The sequence below is a fragment of the Suricata suricatta genome, chromosome 7 (assembly GCF_006229205.1).
Source record: "Suricata suricatta isolate VVHF042 chromosome 7, meerkat_22Aug2017_6uvM2_HiC, whole genome shotgun sequence".
Lineage (NCBI taxonomy): Eukaryota > Metazoa > Chordata > Mammalia > Carnivora > Herpestidae > Suricata > Suricata suricatta.
The window spans coordinates 46,074,043-46,101,984 of NC_043706.1; the positions used below are offsets into that span (position 1 = coordinate 46,074,043).

At 36.8% G+C, this 27,942-nt stretch overlaps 1 protein-coding gene and 1 long non-coding RNA gene across 4 annotated transcripts; one reads left to right on the plus strand and one right to left on the minus strand.

The window, feature by feature from the left end:
- The first annotated feature begins 4,117 nt into the window (after positions 1 to 4,117).
- Positions 4,118 to 27,800, plus strand: LOC115296575. 2 transcript variants are annotated; one of them, XR_003910936.1, is made up of 3 exons: positions 4,118 to 4,184; positions 6,444 to 6,523; positions 27,409 to 27,800. It is a non-coding gene; the product is annotated as an uncharacterized LOC115296575 (long non-coding RNA). The 2 variants fall into 2 exon arrangements; XR_003910935.1 differs by lacking the exons at positions 4,118 to 4,184; positions 6,444 to 6,523 and adding an exon at positions 7,473 to 7,556.
- On the minus strand, positions 11,877 to 20,825 carry DEFB110 (defensin beta 110). 2 transcript variants are annotated; one of them, XM_029945041.1, is made up of 2 exons: positions 20,720 to 20,825; positions 11,877 to 12,010 (listed from the first exon to the last, which is right to left on the minus strand). In XM_029945041.1, exons 1-2 carry the CDS (start codon positions 20,772 to 20,774, stop codon positions 11,877 to 11,879), a joined length of 189 nt encoding a protein of 62 aa, XP_029800901.1. In that variant the 5' UTR covers positions 20,775 to 20,825. The 2 variants fall into 2 exon arrangements, with proteins under 2 accessions (XP_029800901.1, XP_029800899.1); XM_029945039.1 differs by lacking the exon at positions 11,877 to 12,010 and adding an exon at positions 15,787 to 16,063.
- Positions 27,801 to 27,942: the final 142 nt, after the last annotated feature.

Below are 27,942 nucleotides of genomic sequence, written 5' to 3' on the forward strand. Positions count from 1 at the left end.
GAACATGGCCTATTTTTAGAGTCCACACTCTAAACCATTATTATTATGCTGGAACCTTGCAGAGAAAACACTCCTAGGAGACCATTTTTAGGAGAATCTAGAGAAAATTTGGAGAATAGCAAAAACTGATCTTTCCTTTCATTCCAACAACTATTTTTACAACCAAGTCTGAGTCTCCCTTGACATTCTAGAAGTAGAGGAGACCTTCTCCCATTATGAATTCTCACTGAAGATTAGTGAAAGACAAGTTCTCATGCAGAACTCTGGTGCAACTTGTAGCCATTGTTCTATATTAAGCCATAAATGGGTGTGAAGGGCAAAGGTATAAATTTTATTTATTTATTTATTTATTTAAAAAATTTTATTCAGATTCCAGTTAGTTGACATGCAGTGTAATATTAGTTTCAGGTGTAAACTGTAGTGATTAATTACTTGCATAGAACTCCCGGTGCTCATCACACACAGTGCACTCCTAAGTCCCCATTGCCTATATAACCATCCCAACCCCCCCCCCCACACCATAACCATCAGTCTATTCTCTATTGGTAAGGGTTAAAGTTGATAACCTGGGTGGCACAGTTGGATAAGCATCCGACTTCAGCTCAGGTCATGATCTCATGGTTCATGGGTTCAAGTCTCGTGTCAGGCTCTGTGCTGACAGCTCAGATCCTGGATCCTGATCTTGCTTCTGATTTTGTGTATCTCTCTCTCTCTCTCTCTCTCTCTCTCTCTCTCTCTGCCCCTCTCCTGCTCATACTCTGTCTCTCTCCCTCAAAAATAAACATTAAAACATTTTTAAATTAATAAAACCCTCAAATTTTAAGCCAACCTTAGAGATAACTATTAGAATATATGGTCTCATGGGATAATGTTATCCAGTATCTGTTGGTTTGTGTATGCTGTCTTAATCTGAAGGGAAAATTTATAGTTTACTAAACATATTTTTTGTACTACCCCATTACTCAAGAATCTTTTTAACAAATTACACCTACATAGTGATTTAGAAATATTAATCTGAAACTATATCCAGTGATCATTGCTTAAACAATGCTTAAGATGTTTAAGCAATACTTACTTATTGAAAACATATTTCTTATTGTTACTGATGCCTCTTCCTAATATCGGTTTATTAGACTATCACTTAAGTTACTGGTTATGGACCAATGGCATTCTATAAACTATCAGAATATCCTTCTTACTTTCTGGTATTATGTATCAGTAAGCTACCTCACACTAAGGATGTGGTAAAGTCCCCTTTCTAAGGAGAAAAAAAAACCCTTCTAGGTAACCTGGCTTTTTGCGTACATGAAAACATCCCTCATGACCTTGCAACATGAGAACACATAATCAGACTACATGTTTGTGTGTGTTACCATATATGGAAGACAAATAATTAGAAAATATATAAAGAAAACTATGCCACATGGCGTTTGGGGCTCAGTTCTTCGGGTGCGAACCCAAGTGAGCAGCGCCGGCAGCAATAAAGTTGCTTCCTGGAAAGAAAATCCTCAGTGTCACAGCTCCGTCCAAGAATCCTGCTACAAGGAAATTAATGTAGTGATCAAAGTTTTACAGTTTAATTTTGACAATAGAGTATTGATTATCCCCTGTGATACATGTTATTATTTGCCTCATCTTCTTACATCTGAATGAATTTTAAGTTAAGGTTTATAAACTCAAGAGTCATTAATATTTATTTCACATGTTTTGCATATGATCCACTTCTCTGTGTCAATTCTAATTTTACTCAGATGAAGATTTATCTCCTCACTGAATACGTGTTACTTTTTTTTTCTTTTATAGTTTATTGTCAAGTTGGTTTCCATGTAACACCCAGTGCTCTTCCCCACAAGTGCCCTCCTCCATGCCCCTCACACCCCTTCCCCTCTCTCCTACCCTCATTAGCCTTCAGTTTGTTCTGAGTATTTAAGAGTCTCTCACGGTTTGCCTCCCTCCCTCTCCCCAACTATTTTTCTCCCTTCCGCTCCCCCATGGTCCTCTGTTAAGTTTCTCTTGTCCCACTTATGAGTGAAAACATATGGTATCTGTCCTCTGCCTGACTTATTTCACTTAGCAGACACCCTCGAACTTAGCATGGAGTTCCATCCATGTTGCTACGAATAGTCACATTTCATTCTTTCTCATTGCCTGAATACATTATTGCTTTAAACTCACCCAACAATAATATTCTCCTTTCTTTGGAAGGATTTTGGATGTGTGGTGTCTCTGTGTGTATTTTATGTATTGATATGTGATATTTAGGATTCATTATCAAGCATTTCAATCACATCTTTCAAGTCCTTCACCTTTTTACCCAGAATCACAGTTAATTTGTCTTATTCTTCTCTCTACTGTTGATATGTCATCTTATCAGAGATTTTGAAAGCTTTTTCTGGTGTCTACTCTATCAATAGTAACCCTTACTTTATTTCAATTTTTTGGTAAACCTCATTTGCTTTTATTTGAAAGTAGCTTGGTTCATTAGTGGCTTTTTTATTATTTACTTATAGAGTATGGCATTATTACTATTACTTTTAACTGCTATTATGCTATTATTATTATTAACTGTACTTCTCACTGTAGTGTAAATTCCATGAGGGTAGGGATTTTGAGTTATACAGTGATGTTTACGATAGAATAGTCATTTAATTCATACTTGTTGAATGAAGACTGAAATAAAATTATAGTAGCAATTGTAGTATCTATCATCTGTCTAACTAAAAAGATTTTTAGAAAATGGCACTTCTGAGAAAGTGAATGTCAGAATACACAGTTCAGTTTCTAATCCTAAGAGATGAGACACCAATTCATAGAGCTTTTATCCATTTCTTTCCCTTTTTTGTGGGTATGGAAGATGATGAGGGGAAACAAACTGATGCTCTGTCTTCCTACGCTTTAAAAAGTAATTATGATTTACCCCTCCACATACAGCTTGTGTAAAGGAGACCCATGAGAGAAATCTTCTGGAAAAATTGGTAGACTATAAAAAAGAATATCCTTTACGCCTCCACTTTCTGACCCTCTATGTTTTACTGTGCTCCAGCAATCTTATATGAGGTCACACAGTAAGAATGCGTTTTAGGACCTGAAGCCAGACTGAAGAATATAGAGAGCTGTCAGCCATATGCTCACATCCTTGGAAAGTGGTCCACAGACTCTCAGGAACGAGGAGACAAGATTTATAAAGTATTTCTCCAGTACACAGCTCTCTACTTCTGGTCATCCATAACCCTGACAAATCACCTGCATCTGCCCCCCTCGACTAGACTGCCTGGTCTTCAGAGTTAGAATGAACCTATTCTTTGACGTTAGCAAAACCTGGAGTTGAGCCTCAGACATGCTTTTCCTAAGTGATCTTTTTGAGGTCCAGTTTCCTTATCTATAAAATGATGATTTCAATATCAAACTTATTGACTTCTACTGCATGTTAAATGAGACAATGCACAAACCTGACAAAGAAGGAAGGTACTTATTCATACCATTAGAAGTTACTACGTTCTTACTGTGCATTGGTAGAACTCAGGACTCGGATAAATCAGTAGGCAAGATAAGCCTGGTCACAACCACACTTGGGACTTAATTTTCAGATTGAATTGCTCCTCACAAATTTGAGAGACTATCAGGAGACGCACTGTAATGAATGATCAAGGATGAATTCTACTGAACTGAAAGGGGGTGGCCTACACACGGTGTCCCTTGCAGAGAGAGGAAGTTAGATATTCCTGACAGCATAATGTGTGTGAGGAATGAAAGGCGGGCCAATGAGCTGGCGCTCAGTGAGGGATGGCGTCAGCAGTAGCCTGGGGGGCAGGGAGTGGGAAGTCTCATCCGGCTTTCTTAGGCCACACTGAAGTGACAGATGTTATTCTGTGTTTGATGGAAGCCATTTAAGAGTTCATGAGTTCACTTTGGCTCATAGTAGAACTGTTTGGAAGGGAGCAGGAGCAAGGGCAGGGAAGGAGGTAATTTTGGAGACCACTTCACTGGTCTGTGAGGGAAAAGATGGTGGCTTAGATAAAGTGTCAGCTGCCTCTCCATTGTTCTCCCTGCACTTTACTCCTTTCATGGTTTTACTCAGTTCTCCTCTCTGGCAACCTGCCGAAACTCCTACGTCTAAGATGTAACCACAGATGAGGAGAGCCTGTGCCTGACATTTTAACCTATTGCCAGATCACTGGTCATTGGTACGTGCCTGTCCTCTCTTCCTCGTTCCTGGTTGCCTTGGGTCGAACTCCCTGTGCTTTCTTAAAGAACAGTCTGAGAACATGTTATACTGAGCCCGGTGGGAGTGTAGAGCAGAACGTTCCCCCCCCCCCCCCCCCCCCCCCGCCCTTTTTTTTTTTTTTTTTTTTTTGGTGCCTGCTGGGAGCAAACCAGGGACCTTTTAGATGAACGTTTTCCTTTTATCTTATTGATACATGCGTACTTTAGGGGACATTAATATCCTCCAATAACATTGCCATCTAAAATAACAGAAAAAAAACCCATAAAAATTCCACCATGGAGAAATTGCAGGTTAGTTGAGAGATGAGAATAAATGCTTGAGAGGAAAGAGAGGGAGAAGAAAAAGGAGGAAGAGAGAGGGAGGGAATAACACAGAGGTTGACTGGTAGATGGTTGCAATTCTGGTGTGTTGTTAAGGTGGTCTCTCTTGAACTCGACTGTGCATGTGAATACCCTGGGTTCTCGTGGGTAAGTATGTTCTGTGTCATATGGGACAGGGCAGAGATGTTCCATCGCTTACAAGCTCTCTCATGGTACAAACACCCTTGGTGTGGAGGCTCTTGCACACATGTCTAAGCATTACTCACTCAACAGGGTGTGTTTCCAGTTCCCTCTCACACAGGTGCCCTGTGAAGAGAGCTCCCCATCGTGTGGTGATAAGGCGAGAGCAGAGGTACACTGGTGCAGTGACAATTATTATTTCATCAATTATCAATGTATGTTTTTGTTGTGAAAGTTGGAACAATAAACATGGGCTTTGGTTACACAGTTTTTAGGAAAATAAAATTTTCGAGTTAGACTCTCCCCTCCAGTCAGTGAGGTGAATGGCAGTTGGGAGATTCGGAGGGGAAAAAAATCAATTGGAGAAGGGTACAGATTTCTTCAGATTTTTTCCTTAAAAGAGGCAAAGGAAAACCCTTAACAAGAATTGGTAGTGGAGAACAGGTACTACCAGTGAAAATAGAATGGTGATTTAAATTTAAGTTTCAGGGCTCCTGGGTGGCTCTGTTGGTTAAGAGTCTGACTTAAGCTCAGGTCATGATCTTGCCAGGTCATGAATTAGCGGTTCATAAGTTTGAGCCCCACATCGGGCTCTGTGCTGACAGCTCAGAGCCTGGAGCCTGCTTCAGATTCTTTCTCCCTCTATCTCTGCCCCTCCTTTGCTTGCTCACTCGCTCTCTCTCTCTCTCTCTCTCTAACATAAATAAAAATTAAAAAAATTTTTAAATTTAAGTTTCTAATTCAGAAAAGGGTTAAAGATATTAAAAGTTAAAGGATTACTATTTTGACCATAATCTTAGGGTTAGCTCCCAACTCTTTCAATCCTAATGTTCAGTCACAAATTTAGGCCTGTCCTACTGAATTAATCCTGGATTCTTTATTAGCCCTATTACTTGGTTCATACAGAGTAACCTGGACAGAAATTCAAGAATGCCCCTTTAGGGGCGCCTGGGTGGCTCAGTCAGTTGAGCCTCCGACTTCGGCTCAGGTCAGATCTCACTTTCGTGAGTTTGAGCCCGGCGTCAGGCTCTGTGCTGACAGCTAGCTCAGAGCCTGGAGCCTGCTTCTGGTTCTGTGTCTCCTTCTCTCTCTGCCCCTCCCCCTCTCATGTTCTGTCTCTCTCTGTATCAAAAATAAATAAAACATTTAAAAAAATTAAAAAAAAAGAATGCCCCTTTATAGGGTGTTATTCTTATATGCAGAAATGTGTGCCACAAAGGAGGCAAATGTTAGAAATAAATTCCCAGGGCAGGTGTGGTTTCATAAAGCAAGAAACAATGAGATTATATATATAAATATAAAACTCTCTAGAGTTTGGGAAAAGAGACATATCCATATTTATAGTTCACAGTTTAGTTACTAACTCTTAGAAGATTATTGAATCTGTGGCTTACTGCGTAGGATGACAACCGAAAATCTTCCCCAACATACCTCAGAAAAACTAAAGAAAAACTTCATAGTGTCATCCAAAGCTTAGTGATTTTCAAGGATTCCTTGGCAGTCTGCTGGGCAATGGGTCTAAGTGTTTGATCTCTGAATCTCCAGTTTTCATTGAAAAAAACCTTAATTACCCTGGTTTTTAAAACTATCTTCCCAGCTAGCGTAGTTACTTGTGGAAACTGGAAGTATGTGGGTGATATTTGTTGGATAACCTGTCTCTGAGTCATCGACATTCAGCTTTGAGACATGCGCCCACAGGTCTCCTCTGTCCTCTGCAGGGTCCTTCTGTGGCTTCTGTGTCCTGCTTGATGGCCAGTAATGTTCTCCTTTGAAGTGGCTAGCCAGTCTTGACCACCTGGTGAGTTTACTTCCTACTCTGCTGTGTGTTCATGGCTGTGAAGCCATTGCTATTTCCGTGATTTTAGACTTGTCATCTTCTCGGATCAGGGGATCCCCTCTCCTCACTGCTTCTATTGCTTCCATTGCTGCTCTGACTGGAGTCTAGGCTCTTATTTCCTGACCAGTTTAATGACTCATTTTTAAGGTCCCCAAATGGGATATCTATGCATTCTTCATTTCCTACACATCCTCAGTGCGACCACTATAATGTTTCATGTCACTATCATAAAAGGTGTTTTTTCCAGTTTTCTGCCGTGCGTAGAACTGTGACCATGTCTCTCACAACCTAGTGGTAGAAGAGCGAGGCCTTTGCTGGGTTGGTTGGACTCTCCGTGCCTCGACCCGACAATGCGCTGCCTCTCCTAAGGCCTTCGGCACTCCAGCTTTTGGTTTCCTCTTTTGTCTAGAACGTGAGGTTAGCACATTCTGATGAACACAATAGTAACAATTTTAAAATTGTGCTTCGTCTAAAACTCCTGGCTCTTCAGCGAGCGTTCTCAATTCCCTCTCCGTCAGCTATGTTACCAGAACGAGAAATCTCCGAGGGCTTTTTCTTTTTTAATACTTGAACTTTGATTTTACCCAATGATATGAAGTCTCCAGCATGAATGTGCAAAGGAAATCTATTTAAAAGCCAGGACATTTGCCGGAGCCGCTCAAACTGCCCGCAGTTTGAAGAACTGACGACACCGAGATTCGTTGCAGAGACTTTTATTGGTTCTTTTCTTCCTTCTTCCTTCCCCTCCCCGCTGCTTGCTCCCCCATATATACCTGCCGCCCAGGCTGCGCGGCAGCTCATGATAGGCTGGCAGAGGCAGGGCTGACCCATTCCATGGCCTCGCATTGGTCGCTCACTCATTGCGGTACCTGGCGGGGGGGAGGGAGCACTAGAGGCCGGCAGGCCGTACCTCGCCATGTGCTCGGGCAGGGTGCCAAGGCGCCATCTTGCATCCGCCTCCTACAGACATTTACATGAAACAGTCCTTAAAAAGGTAAGGAAAGGGGTCTAACTTTGGACTTTTTTTTATCAAAGGAAAGTTCCTTACGGCTTGGCTTCCCATGTAAATAGGGAAATTCAGCACTTGTTAGGCCAACACAAATGACTAATATACCCAAGAATATAATTTCTTATTATATGTTACAGCATTGGCATCTCTTATTAATTTAGGCTCAAATTTCCAGTAAGTATTCTAACGCTGATATACATGATGGCGGTGAAGAAATAGACTTTGTAAAGCAGAAATTCAAAGAGAACCAGGGTGAAACTGTGCAAGGTAATAATGGTTGATTTTTGAAGATCTTTATGAAAGCAACTTGCATAATACCAGCTCCAGCCTGGCAGCCAAAGGTAGAAAGTTACTAAAATGCTTTGCCTTGTGTGGCAGTGAAAAACTTTTGGTCACTGTGCAGCCTCTCCAGGGCATCATTTGAAAAAATAAGCAAGTATAGGAAAGGAAAATGTGGAGGTTTTGAGAGTTATGCCCACTGAATTGCTACCAGGAAGAAAGAGAGATATTGGTTTCTTTTACAACATTAAAAGAAATTCATATTTGCCAAACTGTGACCTGAATCTAGCCAGTCCTGTGTATTTACATCTGTGTATGTATGTGTGTGTGAGTGAGAGAGCACAGGATCAAAGTATATGTCTTTTATCCCCCATACTATTCTTACATGTGTGTATATATGTGTGTATATGCATATATCTGTGCATATATGTATGTGTATGCATATATATGTATATGTGTGTGTATGTGTGTGTGTGTATATATATGTGTATGTATATATATTTGCTTGTGCCGTCTTTTAGAGCACAGAATCCATCCTTTTCATTACATAACTACTCTTTTTACATTAGACTCTCAAATCCCTGAACTATATAATCTTATTATTTTTGTATTTATTTATTTATTTATTTATTTTAGTTTCAAGTTTTTATTTAAATTCCAGTTAGTTAACACATAGTGTAATTTTAGTTTCTGGTATAGAATTCAGTGATGTATCACTTACATATAACGCTCAGTGCTCATCACAAGTGCCCTCCTTAATGCCCATCACCCATTTAGCCATGCCCCTACCCACCTTCCTCCAGCAACCCTCATGTTTTCCCCCTACAGTTAAGAGTCTGTTTTATGGTTTGCTCTCTCTCTCTTTCTTTTACCCTCTGTTTGTTTTTAGTTTCTTAAATTCCACATATGGTATTTGTCTTTCTCTGACTGACTTAGTGAACTTAGCATAATACACTTAAGCTCCATTCATTTTGCAAATGGCAAAATTTCATTCTTTTTGATGGCTGGGTAATATTCCATTGTGTATATATACCACATTTTCTTTATCCGTTTACCAGTCAATGGACATTTGGGCTCTTTCTGTAATTTGGCTATTGTTGATAATACTGCTATAAATATCAGGGTGGATTTCTCCCTTCATATCAGTATTTTGTATCCTTTGGATCAATACCTACTAGCGTAGTTGCTTGATCATAGGGTAGTTCTGGTTTTAATTTTTCGAGGAATCTCCATTCTGTTTTCCAGAGTAGCTGCAACAGTTTGCATTCCCACTAAAAGTGCAAGAGGGTTCCCCTTTCTTTGCATCCTCACCAATACCTACTGTTTCCTCTGTTATTAATTAATAATTTTAGCCATTCTGACAAGTGTGAGGTGATATTTCATCATGGTTTTGATTTGCATTTCCCTGATGACGAGTGATGTTGAGCATCTTTACATGTGTCTTTGGCTATCTGGATGTTTTCTTTGGAAAAATATTTACTCGTGTTCTGCCCATTGCTTAACTAGATTATTTGTTTTGTGGGGTATTGGGTTTGATAACATCTTTATGGATTTTGGATCCTAACCCTTCATCAGACATGTCATTTGCAAATATCTTCTCACAGTCCATCAGTTTTCTTTCAGTTTTGGTGATTGTTTCTTTTGATGTGCAGAAGATTTTTACCTTATGAGGTCCCAATAGTTCATGTTTGCTTTTGTTTCTTTTGCCTCTGACAAAGTTTCTAGTTAGAAATCACTATGACTGCGGTCAAAGAGCTTACTGCCACTGTTTTCCTCTAGGATTTTGATAGTTTCATATATTTTTGTGTATAAAAATGTAAGAAAGGGGTCTGATTTCATTCTTCTGCATGTCACTGTCCAGTTTTCCCAACACCATTTGTTGAAGGGACATTTTTCCAATGGATATTCTTTCTTGCTTGGTCAAAGATTAGTTGGCCATGTAGCTGTGGGTCTGTTTCTAGATTTTCTATCCTGAACTACATAATTTAGAAAAAAAGTGTAGTTGTTTCCTTAGAAATGACTTTTTAAATGGAATCACAAATCTGAAAAGGACAAAACTATGGAGACAGTTAAAGGATCACATTAAAAACAAATCACAGAGTCATAAATAGGTAAACATTAAGAGGATGCTTAGAGACTAAACCCTCTACATTACAGGTTAGGAAATTGAGATCCAAAGTTATGAGAAAACTTGCCTAAGGATTCTTCACAACACATATATAACCTAAAAAACAAGAACTAGAAGATAAGACTTCATCAAACCTAAGGTACTTGAATCAGTGAAATATTCTTACTGGTAGAAAAAAACCAGACAGAATTCAAGATCATTTGACAGAAAATCAATGCATCTCAGGGAAATATTCATTTAATAGTTATTTAGTGAGCATATACCAGTGAATTTTCAAGGAAGTGTTGGTATATCAAGGTACATATTGAGAAGTGTAAATTATCAATCAAAATAAAAATCCAAATAAAAAATTACTTAAACACTTTTATTTATGTACAATACTTAAACATTTCAAAAGAGGCATGTCTAGTAACACAACCAATTTGGAGGCATATCTCCTAGATAAAGAAATCTTACTAAAAATTAGCTCTCCTATGAAGTATTACATTCAGTACTCAAAAAAATCCATTTCACCCACAGTTAGGAGGGTAGTGCAAATAATACTCAGGTTACTGGTGGACATGATATTTCTGAAGTATGCAGAAGAAAATGCTCAATTAGTAGGAATTAGCCTACTGATAATAAAACAATAACAAAGAAAAGAACAAGTAAATTGACCCTTTTCTAACTGAAAGCTATCACCATGGAGAAGTATATAGTGCTAAAAATTATATCCAAAATTTTCTCCAACTAGGTACTGTGTCCAGCAAGAGTAGAATATAAATAAGTATTGCTGAGTGATAGTAATGGTGTGGTATTGATTTAATATTATTTCATCGCCCTGCTGGAGAAACTATCTTTTATCCCCTGAAGGATAAATTTGTTCTCTCAAATTGTCACCTGACAGGAATTGGTTAAATGCATACCAAAAACAGTAGGTAAGCCAAGATTGAAAGGGCTCAGATTTGAAAGAGAGAGAACATACATTTTCTTTTAGGAAAAAATTAAAACTATATATGGAAATATTTTGGTCTAGAAAAAAAGCCTATATGAAGATAACCATGATTTTCATAGTAATATTGGCAAATCCTATATGTATAGTTAGAGATGAAACAGAGCAACTCAGATAAGTAGCATGAATATCAGGTTAGCAACATGGCCATAATAAACAGGGGATCAGACTCTAGTTGTGCTTAAAATGTCATTATGGCCAAATTCAAAAAATGTGGGCAATGAATAGACAGGATACAAATGAAATTATTTTTATTTATATAAACAGTGGTACTGAGGATTTAAAAGGGAATACATCTATTAATCATTGCAAACATTTTCTTTCTTTTTTTTTCTATGTAATCTTTTTTTAATTAGTTTATTGCCAAGTTGGTTTCCATATAACACCAGTGCCCTTCCCCACAAGTGCCCTCCTCCATGACCATCACCCCCCTTGCCCTTTCCCCCTTCCTCTTCAGTCCTCAATTTGTTTTCAGTATTCAAGAGTCTCTCATGCTTTGCCTCACTCCCTCTCCCTAATTCTTTTCCCCCCTTTTTCCTTGCCATTGTCCCCTGTTAGGTTTCTCCTGTTAGACTTATGAGTGAAAACATAATATATGTCCTTCTCTGCCTGACTTATTTTGCTTAGTATGACTCTCTCTAGGTCCTTCCACTTTGCTACAAATGGCCAGATTTCATTCTTTCTCGTTGCCATGTAGTATTCCATTGTATATATGTATATATAGAAACTACATCTTCTTGATCCATTCATCAATTGATGGACATTTAGGCTCTTTCCATGATTTGGCTATTGTTGACAGTGCTGCTATGAACATTGGCAAACATTTTCTTTCTACCCACTCTTGAGTCAGTAAGATGCATCTCTGTTCGAGACTTTGATGCTTAGTAGTACTTCTGTTTTCCAGAGTTCACATGCAGCACTGATTTCTCCATTTAATGTAGTATCCATAATCATACTCATCATCATCACAAAATGTTTTACATATTCCTTTCACTTTTTCACATCTCTTAAATATATACTTTGGCTCCAAGTTACTTCTGGCTGAAATCAGAAAAGACATCTAAAGTCATCAATCTCATTTTTAACTTGGGAGTCTTCTTACCCAGGGAAGATGAACAATCTGTTCTGGTCATGAGACCATGTGTGTGGGAGATGGAAAGTCTGATATGTTGGGTGGCTTTATAGGACAATTTAGCAAGTGTTGCAGAAAGAGACTGAGTTACAAACATTTTACTGGTACAAATGTGAATGTCCTTATCTTTCAGCTCATATCAGTACTCAACTTTAGCTGGTTCCTGAGGGCTCTTGCCTTCATATCTTTTTTTTCTTATTTTATTAAGACCAGATTTGCTCTCCCATGCTTTCACTAAGATGATGTTTGTGGTTCTTTAAAAACCTATCATTTTAATTTTCATGTTTTTTCTTCAATTTTTTAAGCTTACTCTGAGTGCCTCTTCACAGTATCATTTGTTCAATGCTTTCTTCTCCATTCCAGATCTTACTCGTAACTGAGATTTTTTCATTATATTAGAGCAAATGAATATATCCCCTTAACCAGTCTATGGTAATAAATAATGAATAGCATAACTTATTACTTAATTATATATATTTTTCTTAAACATATGTTAAGATATTTTTATTCTTGTGGCAAAAATGTCAACTGTATATGATAGTTATGATTTTTTCTCATTCTTTGTTATCTCCTACCAAGTATATTCTGATAATTGTTATACAGTAGACATGAAAATACTTACTGATAATTTATGGAAATTACAGTGCATAAACAAGAAAGTTTCCAGAAATCTTCCCATGTGTAAATATTTACCTTTGTTTCTTTCTTTACATTTTTGTTGTTGTTAACAAAATATGAGGTCACTATGAATGATTAGTGACATCTCTTTTTCCTTAAAGGAATAGGATGCAGAACTTTGTCAAAAGGGCTTCTAGAATGTATGGTCAATATCACACACAATAGACTGTTAAAAGATTTCTGTAGGGAAAAGTATTAATTTCATAATTGATGCCTATATGTTTACATTCTCATTCAAATTTGTCATGTTTGTTTCTTGGGGTGAAAAGAGGCTAGTGGATTGAATATACACAAGACCAGAGAAGGAGAGACTGGCTCAGAAACATAGATGGGTTTGGTTTTCTTTGTCCAGCATTGAGGGAAAGAGGGCCCACCAGCACAGACTAGTTCACATGCTGAGATGCCTCATGTGTCTGCTAGGAAGCCTCTTCTCTCCTATCACTTCTTGATGGCCAATAACAAACTCAATTTTTATTTGTTTCATGTTAATAGTATATTAAGCTTCTCAATTCTACATCATAGATCTTAATATAATGATGGTGTCTTGTTAGATAAGAAATAACTTGAACTTTCATTTTAAGCATTTATTTTACGAATCTTCTCAACATGGCTAATATATTTAGTGTTCAAAAGTTGGGCTATTTTTTTCTGGGGCCACCAATATATCATCTCTAGTCCATATGTAATAAATATGAAAATTTCAAATAGTCTTCATAAAACACAGAAAATGTGCTGCCTGGAAACATTACTAATTTTTTTGTTTCCATTTTTAATTTTGAAATTTAAGAATGAGTGCTTAATTATATGCTGGTGGTTCTAAATCCAGAGTGATTTTGCCTCCAGAAGGGATATTGTCAATGTAGGTAGACATTTTGTCACAATTAGGGGAAAGGAGCTATTGGTATCTGGTGGGTAAAGGCTAGGGATGCTAGGAAACATCCTATTGCTAAAGGTACAATGCATAGGATATCTGGACAACAAATAATTGTCTGGATCAAAATGTCAATAGCTCTTGGTTGAAAACCCTGTTTAAATAAATACTGTAAAAATACTTTTGAAGATATTTATGCTACAAAGGACACACATGAGAAGTCAAAGTCTATTTCAAGTTATTAAGATATGTGAAAGATAATGCATGTGAGGCCTCAACATGTGCTTAGCAAAAAATGGCTTCATACTGAGAAGTCATATTTTCATTAAAATAAAACATGAAAAAGTAAACAGTCCCTTGTGATGGAAATAAATCCAAAAACTTTATATAAATAGAAGAAAAATTCTTTCTCTGTGCATGTTACCATAATAGATGATGCTTAGTATGAGCATATACCTTTATATCTCAAATCTGCTTTAGAAGATGTAATGCAATGCCATAAATAAAGCATCAATAGGGGCTCCTGGGTGGCTCAGTTGGTTAAGTATTGACTCTTTTTTTTCCCTTTAACATCTATTTATTATTGAGAGACAGAGAGACAGAGCATGAGCATGAGAGGGGTAGAGAGAGGGAGAGCCACATTTTCTGAAGCAGGCTCCAGGCTCTGAGCTGTCAGCATAGAGCCCAATGAGGGACTCAAACTTACAAACCATGAGATCGTGACCTGAGCCAAAGTCAGATGCTTAATCAACTGAGCCTTCCAGGCACCCCAAGCATTTGACTCATGATTTCAGCTCAGGTCATGATCTTGCAGTTTATGAGATTGAGCCCCCACAATGGGCTCAGTGCTGGCAGTGCAGAGCCTGATTGGGATTCTCCCTCTCCTTCCCTTCTGCTCCCTCTCCACTTGTTCTCTCTCTCTCTCAAAATAAATAAATAAGCATTAATAAAAAACACTGATAGTGGTGACAGATGGCAACTACACTTGTGGTAAGTCTTTTGTAATCTACAGAATTATCAAATCACTATATTGTACACCTGAAACTAATATAATACTATATGTCAAATATACTTTAATAAGGAAGGAAGGAAGGAAGGAAAAGAAGGAAGAAAGGAAGGAAAGAAAGAAGAAAACGTCCAGAGCATATGAGCCTGTAAATTCTTTAACTTCTCATCTCTTTCTGAGTCCAAGACTGGCTTATACATATCCACTCAACAAATTTCATTTTACTTAGTTAAATTACAAAAAAATATTCAGTTTTATTTTTGGGGAAGGGAATCTTCTATTTTATTACTATGTTGTGCTATTGATGGTGTTTTTAAGAATAATTCTAAATTAATACCAATAACTAAGTTGTAGCCCTAAACTCATAAAAGAAGTGGACTGTGCATTTTCTAACAGCAACTATCTGATACAGAGGTATCCATTGTGAATATTGTGGGGGAAGATAGTGCCGCCCTTCAGAGGAAGTAGCAAGAGGAACTCAGGCAGAGTAAAAAAATCTCTAGACTGGAGATCACTCTCCTCCTTTCTTTTGCTTTGTGTCTCCTCAAATACAATTATCCCAGGACCGCGAAGCCCAACTGAGTTGTTAGCCATAGTTTCTGTCTTTCTTAGTCAAAATACTTAATTACGTATAGTCTCTTCTTCACGGAATACTGCCCTTCTATTTTTACTCCCTCTTTTATTTCCTGAAACACATTTTTCTCCACTAAATAAGAAAGATGGACAGAAATCGGGGCTGATTGTGGTTTCCTCTGCTCTTCTGTTCTCTATGCTGATCCTTCTCTCTCTTCAGTTCTTTCTCTCATAAGCAGGATCTGCGTTCTCAATACCTAGTCTCACAAGCCCTGTGGATTTATACATGTTCATGGGATAATCTATAGAGCAGGGTTTAATGATAATATGACAGCATATTTCCACTGGAGGCTTCCATCTCAGGAATATGTGTCTCCCATTTCTTTGACTTAGGGTCTTCACAACATTGTTTATGTCAACCAACACAAAGCACTTGGAATTTTTGATAGTTCTTGGGGAATTTCCATAAAATAAATTCTGCTGACTTCTGGTACCAAGAGATCAAGAGAAAATGCAGTATAAAGGCACCGGATTTGTGTGACATAGAACCACTTAGGAATGGCTCAATGTTAAATTTTATTTAATTCTTTGAGACACACAAGCCTTGAAGGATATTCTGGGAAGACTTAGTAACACTGGTCCTCTCTTCTTGGAGAGTGTATCTCTTTCTTGTCTTCTGTCAGCTTTACTTCTGCAAGCAGCAGTGGGTTGCAGGTCGCATGCAGTAAGCAATCCTAATTTCATTTTCCTGGCACTCAAGTTTACATCGGCCATTACCCTTTCTGCACTCTCTCCTCAAATCCAAGCTACCATAGTGGGGATATTTCTTTCTGGCTGTAAGAAGAAAAGAATGACTGAAATTAGCAATTTAGCTATGACACATCCATATTTTAAAAGGAGAAAGTTCAAGAAGTAGGACTTACTGTGTAGGTCAAAAGAAAATTTCCCCCTTCTAATTTATGACAGGGAAAAGCTTACTGAAGAAAGTTTAGGTGAATGGATTGTCTCTTGGTACAAGTAAATCCTGAAAAGTAGAAAATGCCTTGGGCCTAAGTTAGGTGTGCCAGCCTCTTCCTTACAAGTGACTGGATAGTAACTCAAGGATAGTTCCCCAAATCAACAGCCCATAAAGCGTTCATTATTTATCTTCTCTCAGGCTTGGTTTCTACAGTTATCCAATTGCCTTTGAATTTCCCCTGTTCTGCTTTCAGAAATATTATTTGAACAAAATGTTGTGTTTTTTGAGTTCTTCAAGCCATTTCTATTGGAGGTTGATTTTACTTTTCTAAAATCTTGAGAGAGAGGCAATGCTAAGCAATTTGTTCAAATTCCTACAATTCCCCTGAGTCTTTTGGGATTACTTATGCTAAGAAATTATTTAACTTAGACACATGTCTGATGACAGCACTGATTTCAAAAAAGGGAATGACTAGAAGGTAAGGCCATTGTTGGCCAGGACATGATTTTTAATATTACCAGTGGACTGAACTACATGTTTTATCTTATCATTTGGAAATTGATTTTCACTTAAAGTTTATGTTTAAAATACTTGGAGACACTTGAGGAATTGGGAGATGTTGGTCTGATAGATTGTAATATTTATTCCAAGCCAAATGTATTTTAAGTTTATATTTCACAATATGTGCTGGTTCCTGTGTTTTTGAAACCTTATGTTTTGGTGCATTTTTTGTATACACATCACCTTCCTCATGTGGTGAGATAAGGGGAACTGGTACAGGAGAATTCTAAATATTGTAGATAAATGACCAAAGGACAGATTCAAATATTTTTGTGAACTCGTGGTATGAAAGCAAATAAATTTTACCACTAGTTTCAACCATAAATTAAGTCTGGTGTTCCAGTCAGTCCCCTCAAAGGCCAGGCCTTTCTACATAGACATTCTGTCTGCATTTCCAAATGGTGGTGGTGAGTAGTGATACTTCTTAGTGAACACCTGGACTCAGAGCTACACTATATATATTGTTGGTATAAATAGCTGATGTAAAACCAGCAATTCTATTAAAATTAGCTCTCTTCTCACTATAACTGAAGAAATGCAGAATATGACACAATTTACAGCAGAGGAAAATCATTACATTGCACAGATTGAATGCTAACTTTTAAATGTCATTATTTATTCTATAGTTTCCAAGGAGTTACTATAATCAAACCCATGTATGATTTGCCAGTGACAGAAACCTGAATTATACTCAACGAGAGGACTGTCACACTTGATGCTGTTGATCAATACTCCACCTTAAACTGACCCCACCCCTTCTCTTATTCGTTCTTTGTCTTATTTCAGCTTTCTAATAATATTGTCTCCATTCTTGTCATTCTGAGCTCATAATTTAAGTATTCCCCAGGCCTGTGTGTTTGGATCACTGATAATTGCCTCTATAAGCCTCCAGCCACTCATTCAACTATCAGGTACACCCCTTGTTAAACTGTAAGTCAATCCCTAGTTCAGGCTTTCTCACTCTAAACACTATTGACCTTTTGAGTTGGACAATTCTTTGCTGGGGGATGCAATCCTGTGCACTGAAGAACGTTTAGCAGCATCCTTGGACTCTACCAACTAGATGTCAATAATACCCGTTATGACAATCTAAAAGGTCTACAGACATTCCCTAATATCTCCCTCGGGACAAAATTGCCTCTAATTGATAACACTGTTTTCAGTGATTAAAATTACTGTCTTACAATGCTGTTATAAGCCAAACATATTGTCTCCACCCTCACATACATTGTTTGCATACTTTCTTCTCTCTGATGGCTCTGTGGATCACTTTCAGGAAAGTAAGCTCTTTTTTTCACTGTTCTCACAAAACATTTCATATATATCACTCATAATGCATCTATTAATATGTTAACATGCTAGCGAATTTTATTAAATAGTATACAACGTTTTGTTTAATATATAAGCTAGAAATGAGCAAGATATTTCCTAAAATTTTTTCAACCCATAATTTCTTTTTATTTTCACATACCTGCTCTTTAATCTTTTAGGCTACCATTAACCTTCTTGGAAATGGGGGGTAGCATGACTATTCTCACAGCACAAAGCTATACTATCCTATATTTAAAGTCTATGTGGCATATTTAAAGAAAAGTAATCATTGACAACAACATTTTTTTTTTTTTTTGGTTTGGCAGGTAAAGCCAAACAGTACATTGGAGTGAAACTATATTCCATTTCTAGACATGTGGTGCATTTATAACCTCTATAAATGAAGAGGAAAGCTAAGTGACTTCAATGGACATTTACCTACATAGACAATTTAATGGCTTTTATCAGGACAACTCTTCATCTGTAACTGTCAGAGTGAGAAAATAATGAAAATTTTTTACCTCAGTTTTGAGTAAGGACTTTTACACTTTGCAATGAGGTATAAGAACAACTGAAAAACTCTAAAAGAGGTACACATATGACAATTTATTTTATATAGTTGAATTCAACCCCCCATATGTTGGTGAGCTATAAGTTGAAAGCCAACATTCTTATTGCTTTATTATTTTCTACATGTCTAGATTTTATATTACATGTTACCTTTGTACAGAAAAATAGTATCTGGATATATTTCTTTTACTTTGAATTTTTGTTGTTATTGATAAGGGTAGTTTTTTAAAAGTTGGGTACACATGTGATTAACAAGGTCAATGGCATTACTTTGAATATATAAGAAAAGATATTCAAAAAGTTAATAACAGTGATGAGTGCATCACTCATGGTGTAATCTATGCTACTGTATCCCCACTGCATCCTCAATCTGTGGGTTTTTTCTTTCTTTTTTTTCTTTGGGAGGGGACAGAGAGAGAGAAGGCACATGGGCACGTGCACGTGCACACAAGTTGGGGAGGGGAAGAGGGAGAGTGGGAAAGAATCTTAGGCAGGTCCATGCCTAGCACAGAGTAGGATGTGGGGCTTCAGCTCAAGACCATGAAATCATGACCGGAGCCAAAATGAAGAGTTGGAGGCTTAACTAACTGAGCAACCCAAGCACCTCTCCCCAAATAGTTTTTAATCTCTAAGTCTACAGGACACATGATTTTTCATGGTTTGTTGATAAATGCACAAATGACTTTAATTATTTGTAGGAGCACCTGATATGGCTGTTATAAAGAAAAACTAAGTTACTGAGACAGAACAATGCTTGACATAGTAATCTAAGCATGCTAGCTATTTTGAAATTAAAAAGAGAAAAAGATTTCTCACGTGTTATAAGCTATGCAAATCTGTATAGAATGTCTTTTTGGCCCTTTCTAGTGCTGGAAAAAAATCCAGAGATTATTTTCTAATAATTTTTGAAAGGAAGGAAAGGAAGTTATTCTCTTAATTAAATGAATAATTCATTGTATTTCTTTGTTTCTTCATTGACGCTTGGTCCCTATTTAGAATTTTATCCACTTGCAACCTCTAAATGATAATTTATCAGTTTATTATGTATATAGATTTTAAGGTCATCATGATGGAATTTATAGTATTTACAATGAAAGAGTAAGTTAACTTACTGTCTTAGGCCTCTGTTATGATTTGCATTTGTCCTAAAGAAATCAGCCAGGTATCCAAAAAGGAATAATTTTCCCAAATGTCAGTGAATTTGAGCCTAATTTTAGTCCTAGTTAGGTAGACTTGAGCTACATCTTAAGCTCTTTAAATAGAAAGTAGTAGACTCAATGAGCTCTTCTTTTCCAAAATTTATTATTCTATTTCTTTACAATTCATACTTACACATTAACTCCGGAGGAGAGAATCTTGTTACCTACCTGTTGTGAGAAGGTGGCCTTTGAGGGTAGAAAAAATATCTCATGAAAAATATAGCATTTGTACGGAATATTACATTCAACATTCATGTGATCCGTAGTACTCAAAGACAGAGGGCAGTGACTGGAAATATATAAAGAAAGGCTAACAACAAATATGACTTGCCTGTATTCCAAGAACAGAATAGTAAGAAAGGCTTCTCATAATTGGAGGTAGTAGACTGGCATAGATTAAAAAGAAGGAAAAGGTAACTACATCTTTGTCTAGCACTATCTCTTACCAGTTGATTATGCTAATGATCATTTTTTCCAGTAATTATTGTTTCAGTCACATATTGTTAGGATGAAGCTTATGAGACTAATATATTGATCTATTCTTTTAAAACTTTTTATTTTGAAATTAATTTAGGTTTACAGAAGAGTTGCAAAGATAATAGAAGTGAAATTCTGATATAGTAACATCTTACTCGAACATGGTACATTATCAAAACTAAGAAATGAGCATTGGTATAATACTATCAATTAAACTGCAAATTTTATTCACATTTTACCAATCTCCCCATAATTATCTTTTTCCCCCTGTTCTGGGGTCAGGTCCAGAGTACCACACTGCATTTAATATAAAAATCTTTAATCCCTATGTTATTACCATATTTTTAATAAGAAACAACTTATGTCTCCTCAAATTCATTAGCACAAACAAGCCCATAAACATTTACATGTTACCTGGTAAAATTGTGACCCACAAGAGCAGAATAAAGAAAAAGAGATGAATCTTCATGGTGGAGTTTCTTAGGAAACAAAGATATATGTCAACAGATCTTTTTCAAGTCAAGTGCTTCCAAATAAGAAAACAGAGAACCCTTTTATTTATGGATTCTCCAGGGAAGTGGTTTTAACTACTGAGGCTTATCAATAGCAAGAACATTTGTATGCGTGATTGAATTGTGCAATGTTCAGAGAACATGGTCATAAGAACATGGTTTCTAAAGTTTTCTCATAAAAGTAAAATGAGCTTGTGTTACTTTAAATAGATTCTCATGAAAACATAACCTTAAGAGACTTATAAAGGAAATGCATTTGGATTGCTAAAAACATCAGGGTGGAAATGTTATAGCAATGCATTCCTCTATTATATGTTACATATGATGACAAATATTCTAATATTTTTAGTACCAAATTACTGAATGTCAAAATTATAGGATTTTAGAGCTGTAAGTTTCCTTTGAGATCACTATTGTTTATAGATGAGGACCAGGGAGGTTAAGTGATTTATTTTGATTCATAAAATGTGTAATTATTTTTTTATTTCAAGTTTTTATTTAAATTCTACTTAGTTAACCTATATGCTAAAATTGGTTTCAGATGTAGAATTTAGTGATTCATCACTTAACTATATAACGTGTAATTTTTTTAATGTGACATGATCAAGAAGTTCTGGATTCACTAATAAGAATAGGAAATACTCTACAAAACAGGTTTTAAAGTCTGATTATGAATATTTTATAATGCATCACCTAATGTTTTTAATTCTGCGATGGAACTGGAAGTGTATTCTGATCCAATCTGTGTGTTACCCACATCTATTATTTCATATACAGGAGGGAAAGCTGGAGGTTTTACTCAATACCCAGAAGCTGACGCTGTAAACACAGAACATCTAATTGATCCTCTCCTGCCAGAGGTCAAGGGATTTTCTAGGGCCACAGTTCTTAAACATTAGCTACATCACAATCCACTAGAGGACTTGTTAAAAACAAATTGCGAAGCCCCACCTCCAGCATTTCTGATTTAGTAGGTCTAGAATGGAGCCTAGCAATTGCATTTCTAAGGAGATCATGCAATGCTAAGATTACTGGAAAGGGCCACATGGTACTCTGGAAAACCAGATTCATCCATTCTATAAAACATCGGAAAAATGAGACCCAGTGTCATAGGATCTATGTCATAGGTGAGTAAAGAATGTGGGGCTGCTTAGGGACAATCATATCCTCTTGTGTTAGAGGTGACACAGGTGAAATCAAAAGAGATCGACTTACTTGCCTGGCATTCGTTATCCTGTGCTGAAAAATATTTCAAATGATAAAGTACAAATCAAACGTAAGGAAACTGACTTAGCTACGCATTCTTTTTGGAAAAGAAAAAAACCCCTGAAAATTCAGCCTCAGCTGATAGGAGAAAGACCACTGCAATGTATCACCATGCAACATTTAGTCAGCAAATAGTTATGGAGTACTAACATTCACCAAGGTGGAGTTTGCTTTAAGCTGATGCCATCTAAGAAGAAAAACCAGAGTTTAAATATTAATGTGGAGGATGACATCGACTGAAGTGATGGGATGAGGACCTCTGAGAGTCGGCCCCTCAGGAAGAGTAATGAACAAGGCTCTTGAAAACTGTCAGAATTAACTGGTTCAGAACTGTGAAAATTAACAAAAGCTCAGGAACAACTCAGAGTGCTAATTCAAGAAAAATGACTCGATATATTTGTTTATCCTTTTTAAATTAAAATTTTAATCATTTTATTAAAATGTCTTAATTTTGTGTCGAAATATTGATGTAGTTTTCATGTATTGTGGCAATACTTTTCCTGTCATCTATTAAGATGATAAGCTCATATTTATGTGTTTTTCATGGTTGGATTTCGATCATATGTGATTATACATTTTGATCCAAAAGTAGGCAGCTTGACTTATTTTTTTTTCAGTTCCACAATCCCTTTGCACTGAAATGCTAAGTATTGTCATAGCTGCTTTGAGTAAGATATATTAATATATGCAATTAATTTGCATTTACTGATATGAAGGCACATTGAAGTGTGGCCTGTCAGAAAGTATTGCTAGTTACGCATGCTTCTCATTTGTAAGTATGTGATAAAATGTATTATAAATATTTCTTAAATATTTTACAATATTGTATATGATGAGAGGATAAAACTTTTAAAGTATTTACCCAAACTAGTGGAGAACTAGTCCATGTGTGCAAGAAATATGTGCCTCTACATAATTAAATGCACTAGGATTTTACTAGAGGAAATACTTGTACGAGGAAAAGAAGAGAGTCAGTCAGGAAAGGTTAGATCATCAGACTGGGATGCAAGGCTGATCCTGAGTGATGTAGATACAAAAATATTTGGTTGGATGCATCCTTAAACTCCAGTGCAAACTACAAAGGTGAAGCAAAACCATAGAGGACTATACCACCCAGAATCAGCAATCTGGGGAATCTTGTACCTGTTAGGAAAGTGACTACTTTAGTAACCTTGCTACAACCAATCATTGACTGGGAGCAGTCTCTGAAGAGTGTAGCCTCAGCACAAATGCAAAGATTTATCTCAAAGCCTTAGCAGCTGGGGCCCTCAATCAATGACAGTCACATTTCATGGCTATTTATATCATATAAACTATTTCTCCACCTAGGTTTGAGGAACACCTCCTCCATGATCCCTTTGGATCCTTCTTCTTGAAGGCAAATATAGAAGATAGTGGTGGAACAAGTCTCAGCCTCTATTACTATTATTGATTGCTGGATCTCAACTGGTACTTATTCATTCCTTCCTTGACTGTCCATTCCAAATACCCTTAGCTATCCCATCAGCAGGTTTTGTGGCTTTTCTGGAGATGTGATCTAATCCTGATTCCTCATGAGTTTGAACCCTTGATAATAATGCCTTTATCAACAGATTGTTGTTGCACATATTTATTCACAATTACAATGGAGTAAGGAAATACCACAAGTGTTCTGCAGGTTCTGTACTCTTCTATTTCTTTGCCTTTGCTCTGGATCAATAATGGGGCATTGCTTTTGCCATCTGAAATCACTTGAATCTAGAATCTTTCATTTGTTAACTTCAAAGGTGTCTCTGAAGAGACCATGAGAGGATAGGTCTGCTGAAAGACTTTTTAAGTTAGGCCCCCTCCAAATTTTTGGACTGCCTTGAATTCACCATGATCTACTTGTAGCCACTAACTCCATGGCAGATGAAACTGGTTCTTGGAACTACACTGTCATAGAATCAACTCTTTGCATGTATGACATCATAGAAGGAGGATTGCAATGCAAATTCACCATGTACCTTTTGACAAACAGTTCTTTCTGTGTTGTTTAAGCTTTAATATTAAATTTTATGCCTTTATTCATTACAAAGATATGAGAGTAGATATTCTCACTTCTGAATGATGCTAGGAAATGATCCTGTTCTAATTTTATACATCAGTTTGTTTCATTCTGTCAACCATTGTTTGTTTATAAAGGACTTATATAATGGCATAGAAAATATCACAGATCCAGTGTGGTAAGAAATATTTGCCTGTGTGTTAAAGATCATTTTCCCCTGACCAGTAAGCCTTTTGCAACTCACATCCACAGCCAAATTGCTACAGTGTTTTTTTTTCTAGTTATAGCTACTAAAAACAGGAATAGAGGAACCTTGTAATCCAGCCATGGCAAGTGAATCATCCTGAACCATGAGGATTTAGATCGGGGGTCAGGTTGGCCCACTGACTATTTTTCATAAATAAAGTGTGTTTGGGACACCGCCACACCCGTTTGTTTTTATATTATCTAGGCTGCATCTGTCTTTTGCATAATGGATTGCAGTGAACAGAGCTGATGTCTTCCTTGAATATTTTAAAAAGGAGATTATTTCCTCCTTTGACCGCAATAATATTTGTTTGTTTATTGCTTACAAGCAACAAAAATTTATTTCTCACAGTTCCGGAAGTAAAAAGCAAGCTGCTGGCAGATTCGGTGTGTGCAATGGGTCTGCCTCCAGTGTCACAGACGGCCGTCTTGTGGCTGTGGGTTCACATGGGGGATGCACAGAGGGAGCTCTGCGGGGCTCCTTCAATAAGGGAGCCTATTCCAGTCAGGAGTGTTCCCCTGTTTGACCTCATCACCTCCCAAAGGCCCTACTTGCAAATATCATCACATTGTGCATTAGGTTTCAACATATGGATTTGGGGGGAACGCAGACATTCAGTCCACAGCAGGCACTAGAGCAGTAGATGGTGTCAGTGTCCACAGGGAATATACCTTCATCCAGCCATGCTTAACTTGCAGGTAGGGTCACCTCCAGGTGACATTGGTCCCAGGATGTCAAATTAGATTTGGTTCAGATACTCACCCTTGTTTTGGAAGATTTTTTATTTATTTATTTTGGGAGGGAGGGAGGGAGGGAGAAAGAGAGAGAGAGAGAGAGAGAGAGAGAGAGAGAGAGAGAGAGAGGAAACATAAGAGCAGGGGAGTAAGAGAGAGAGAGAGAGAGAGAGAGAGAGAGAGAGAGAGAGAATCCCAGGCAGGCTCCTTGTTGTCAGCACAGAGCCCAAAGTGGGGCTCCATCTCATGAACCATGAGATCCTGACCTCAGGTGATATCAAGAGTTGGTCGCTTAACCGACTGTGCCACCGAGGCACCCCATTCAGAGACTCACTCTTGCTGAGCTAAAGCAAGCATTCCTCCTCCTTCCTTCCATGGGAGTATTGTAAGGGTTGGAAAGCCTTTCCAGTAACATCCTCAGAATACAAACCATCTTAATATATATTATCCTCTTTCCTAGAAGACTCCCCACCTCAACTTCTCAGGATAGCTATAGTAGATTGGGATGTGCTTCTGACTCTCACTGTCTTTCGTTGTTGTTGCTGAAGTGTAATGACACAAAACATGATACTAGTTTTAAGGTACAGCATAATTACTTGATGTTTATGTACACTGCAAAATGATCACTACAATAAGTCTAGTTACCATACATAGTTTCAAAAAGCTTTCCTTGTGATGACAACTTTTAAGATCTACTTTCTTAGCACTTGGCATATATGTAATACAGTATTAATAATTATAGTCATCATGTTGTAGATTATATTCCCATGGCATTTATTTTATAATTGGAAGTTTGTATCTTTTGACCCTTTTCATCCATCATAGTATTTTATTTGAATCATTCACATGGCACTTATCCATTTTACTTTGATTTGAAATTCCCCTAATACACGACCATATGAACCTCAGAAAAGGAGGAAAGACAGTGAAAATGCCTGCTAGGAAGTTTCCTCACAAAAAAAATTAAAGGCATCTGTCTAGTCAGAAATATATCATAAGAGTTCAAGCCTCCAAAAAGCTACAAGAAAAATACGTAGCAGTTAAGATACTATGAAAAATAATGTCATTAATATCAAGCTAACCATCATGTGTTGGATAATTAACTATAAGCCATACATTATTTTCATTGCTGTATTTCCAGTTTTTCTTTCAAAACACAATCGTTTATGGGAATAAAAAAAATTTACATCACAAATCTTGATATGTTATGCTTCCAAAATGAAAAAAAGATATTTCTGGATCTGTTTTAGCTCATTTCATGTTTGGATGGTGCCACTTAAGAAATGAATGACTTTGGAAAAATTATTTACCTTCTTTTGTTTAAACTTCTTTTAATCTCATGATTTTACCTGTAAAAAAAATACGTCTCTTAACTGTGCTTCTCTTATAGGTGTGCTTATGATTAGATTAAACACGTGTGTGTGTGTGTGTGTGTGTGTGTGTGTGTACACATATGTAGTAGGTCTGCACCTGTTGAGGCTCCAGCCAATTATCTACAGTTTTAAGGGGTGTTAAAAGTCTATCAGGCACACACACACACACACACACACAAAATAAGTTTATTTCAATTAATCCTCATGGTTCACAGATAATTTTTTAGAAATTATGAAAATAAAAGGCTTAAAGTTTAAGTGACTTGTAAAGATATCAGCATTTGGATAGTAATCCCTGTATGTCTAACACCAGAACCAAAGCACTTAATTGAAATGTTCTTCTTAATCAAATCCATGGCATCTACATTTTAAGAAAAAAACAATGCAAAAAAATCTCAAATTTAAGCAGCATAAAGTTATTTAAATTAAACTATAATAGATTTAGAAAATATATTATGTCAATTAGAAATAAGATGAAGAGTGTTTTTTCTCACCCTTTTTATCTTCATTCTATTTTTTTTTCCTTTCTGTGTTTGGTACCACATAGACTCAATTCTCTTCACCATTTACAGGAGAAAACAAATGGTCTCTTCCATTAGCAGTATGGCTTCCAGGACTTTTGGACCTATCAAAAATATTTTTCACCATCTTGGCTAATAAAAATGTAAAAAAAAAAAGTACATGCCATTTGCGGGTTAAATGGGAAAAAAAATCTTTAGATCAACAAATGAATTCTCTTTCTTTATAATCCAAATTATTTTTGCACTTTCCCCATTAGAAGTCTTCATTACTTCTTACCTCAATTAAAATGTGGTGCAGTCTTTCAGAAAAAGATAGCAAGATAAATCTAGCAAGTTCATTGACGTAAGATAACCTGAAAAAAAAAGTATAGATATTTAATAAAAGAGATAAACCTTCAGAGATAACTTTCATTTTCTTTTACAGGACCCAGAAAAGAAAGCTAACTTATCATCTGTTACCTCTAGAGAAAGCAAGCAGACCCAGAGGACATGATTCTGTCTTCCCACATGGATTTAACCGAGTTGAAGGATAAGGAGGACACCAGGACCTCCCCAGAGTTCTCTATCACTTCCTTTGCCTGGAAGCTACCAGCCGGGAGCTTTCTCTCCACAGCTCCAAAATCTAGTACTCACTTCTAATCTTAGATTCGTGATGCAGAAGTTCAGAAAACTGTGCTTAGTTTGGGGAAATGTTTACAAACAACAAAGTAAAGGGCCAATTATTATATTTCCCTTGGCATTTACTTCCATTTTTCAAAGAGTGGTAGCTTTGTAGATATAAAAGACGTTATAAAAATATTATATTTTGATTATTGACTATTTTAGATAGTGTGTGTTTATTAATGTCACTTTCCTGTGTATAGTAACGACATTGTGGTATAAAAGAAAAAATCCTTCATTGTATACATGTCAAAGTATTAAATAAATTGTAATGATAGCTGAAATTTACCTTCAAATA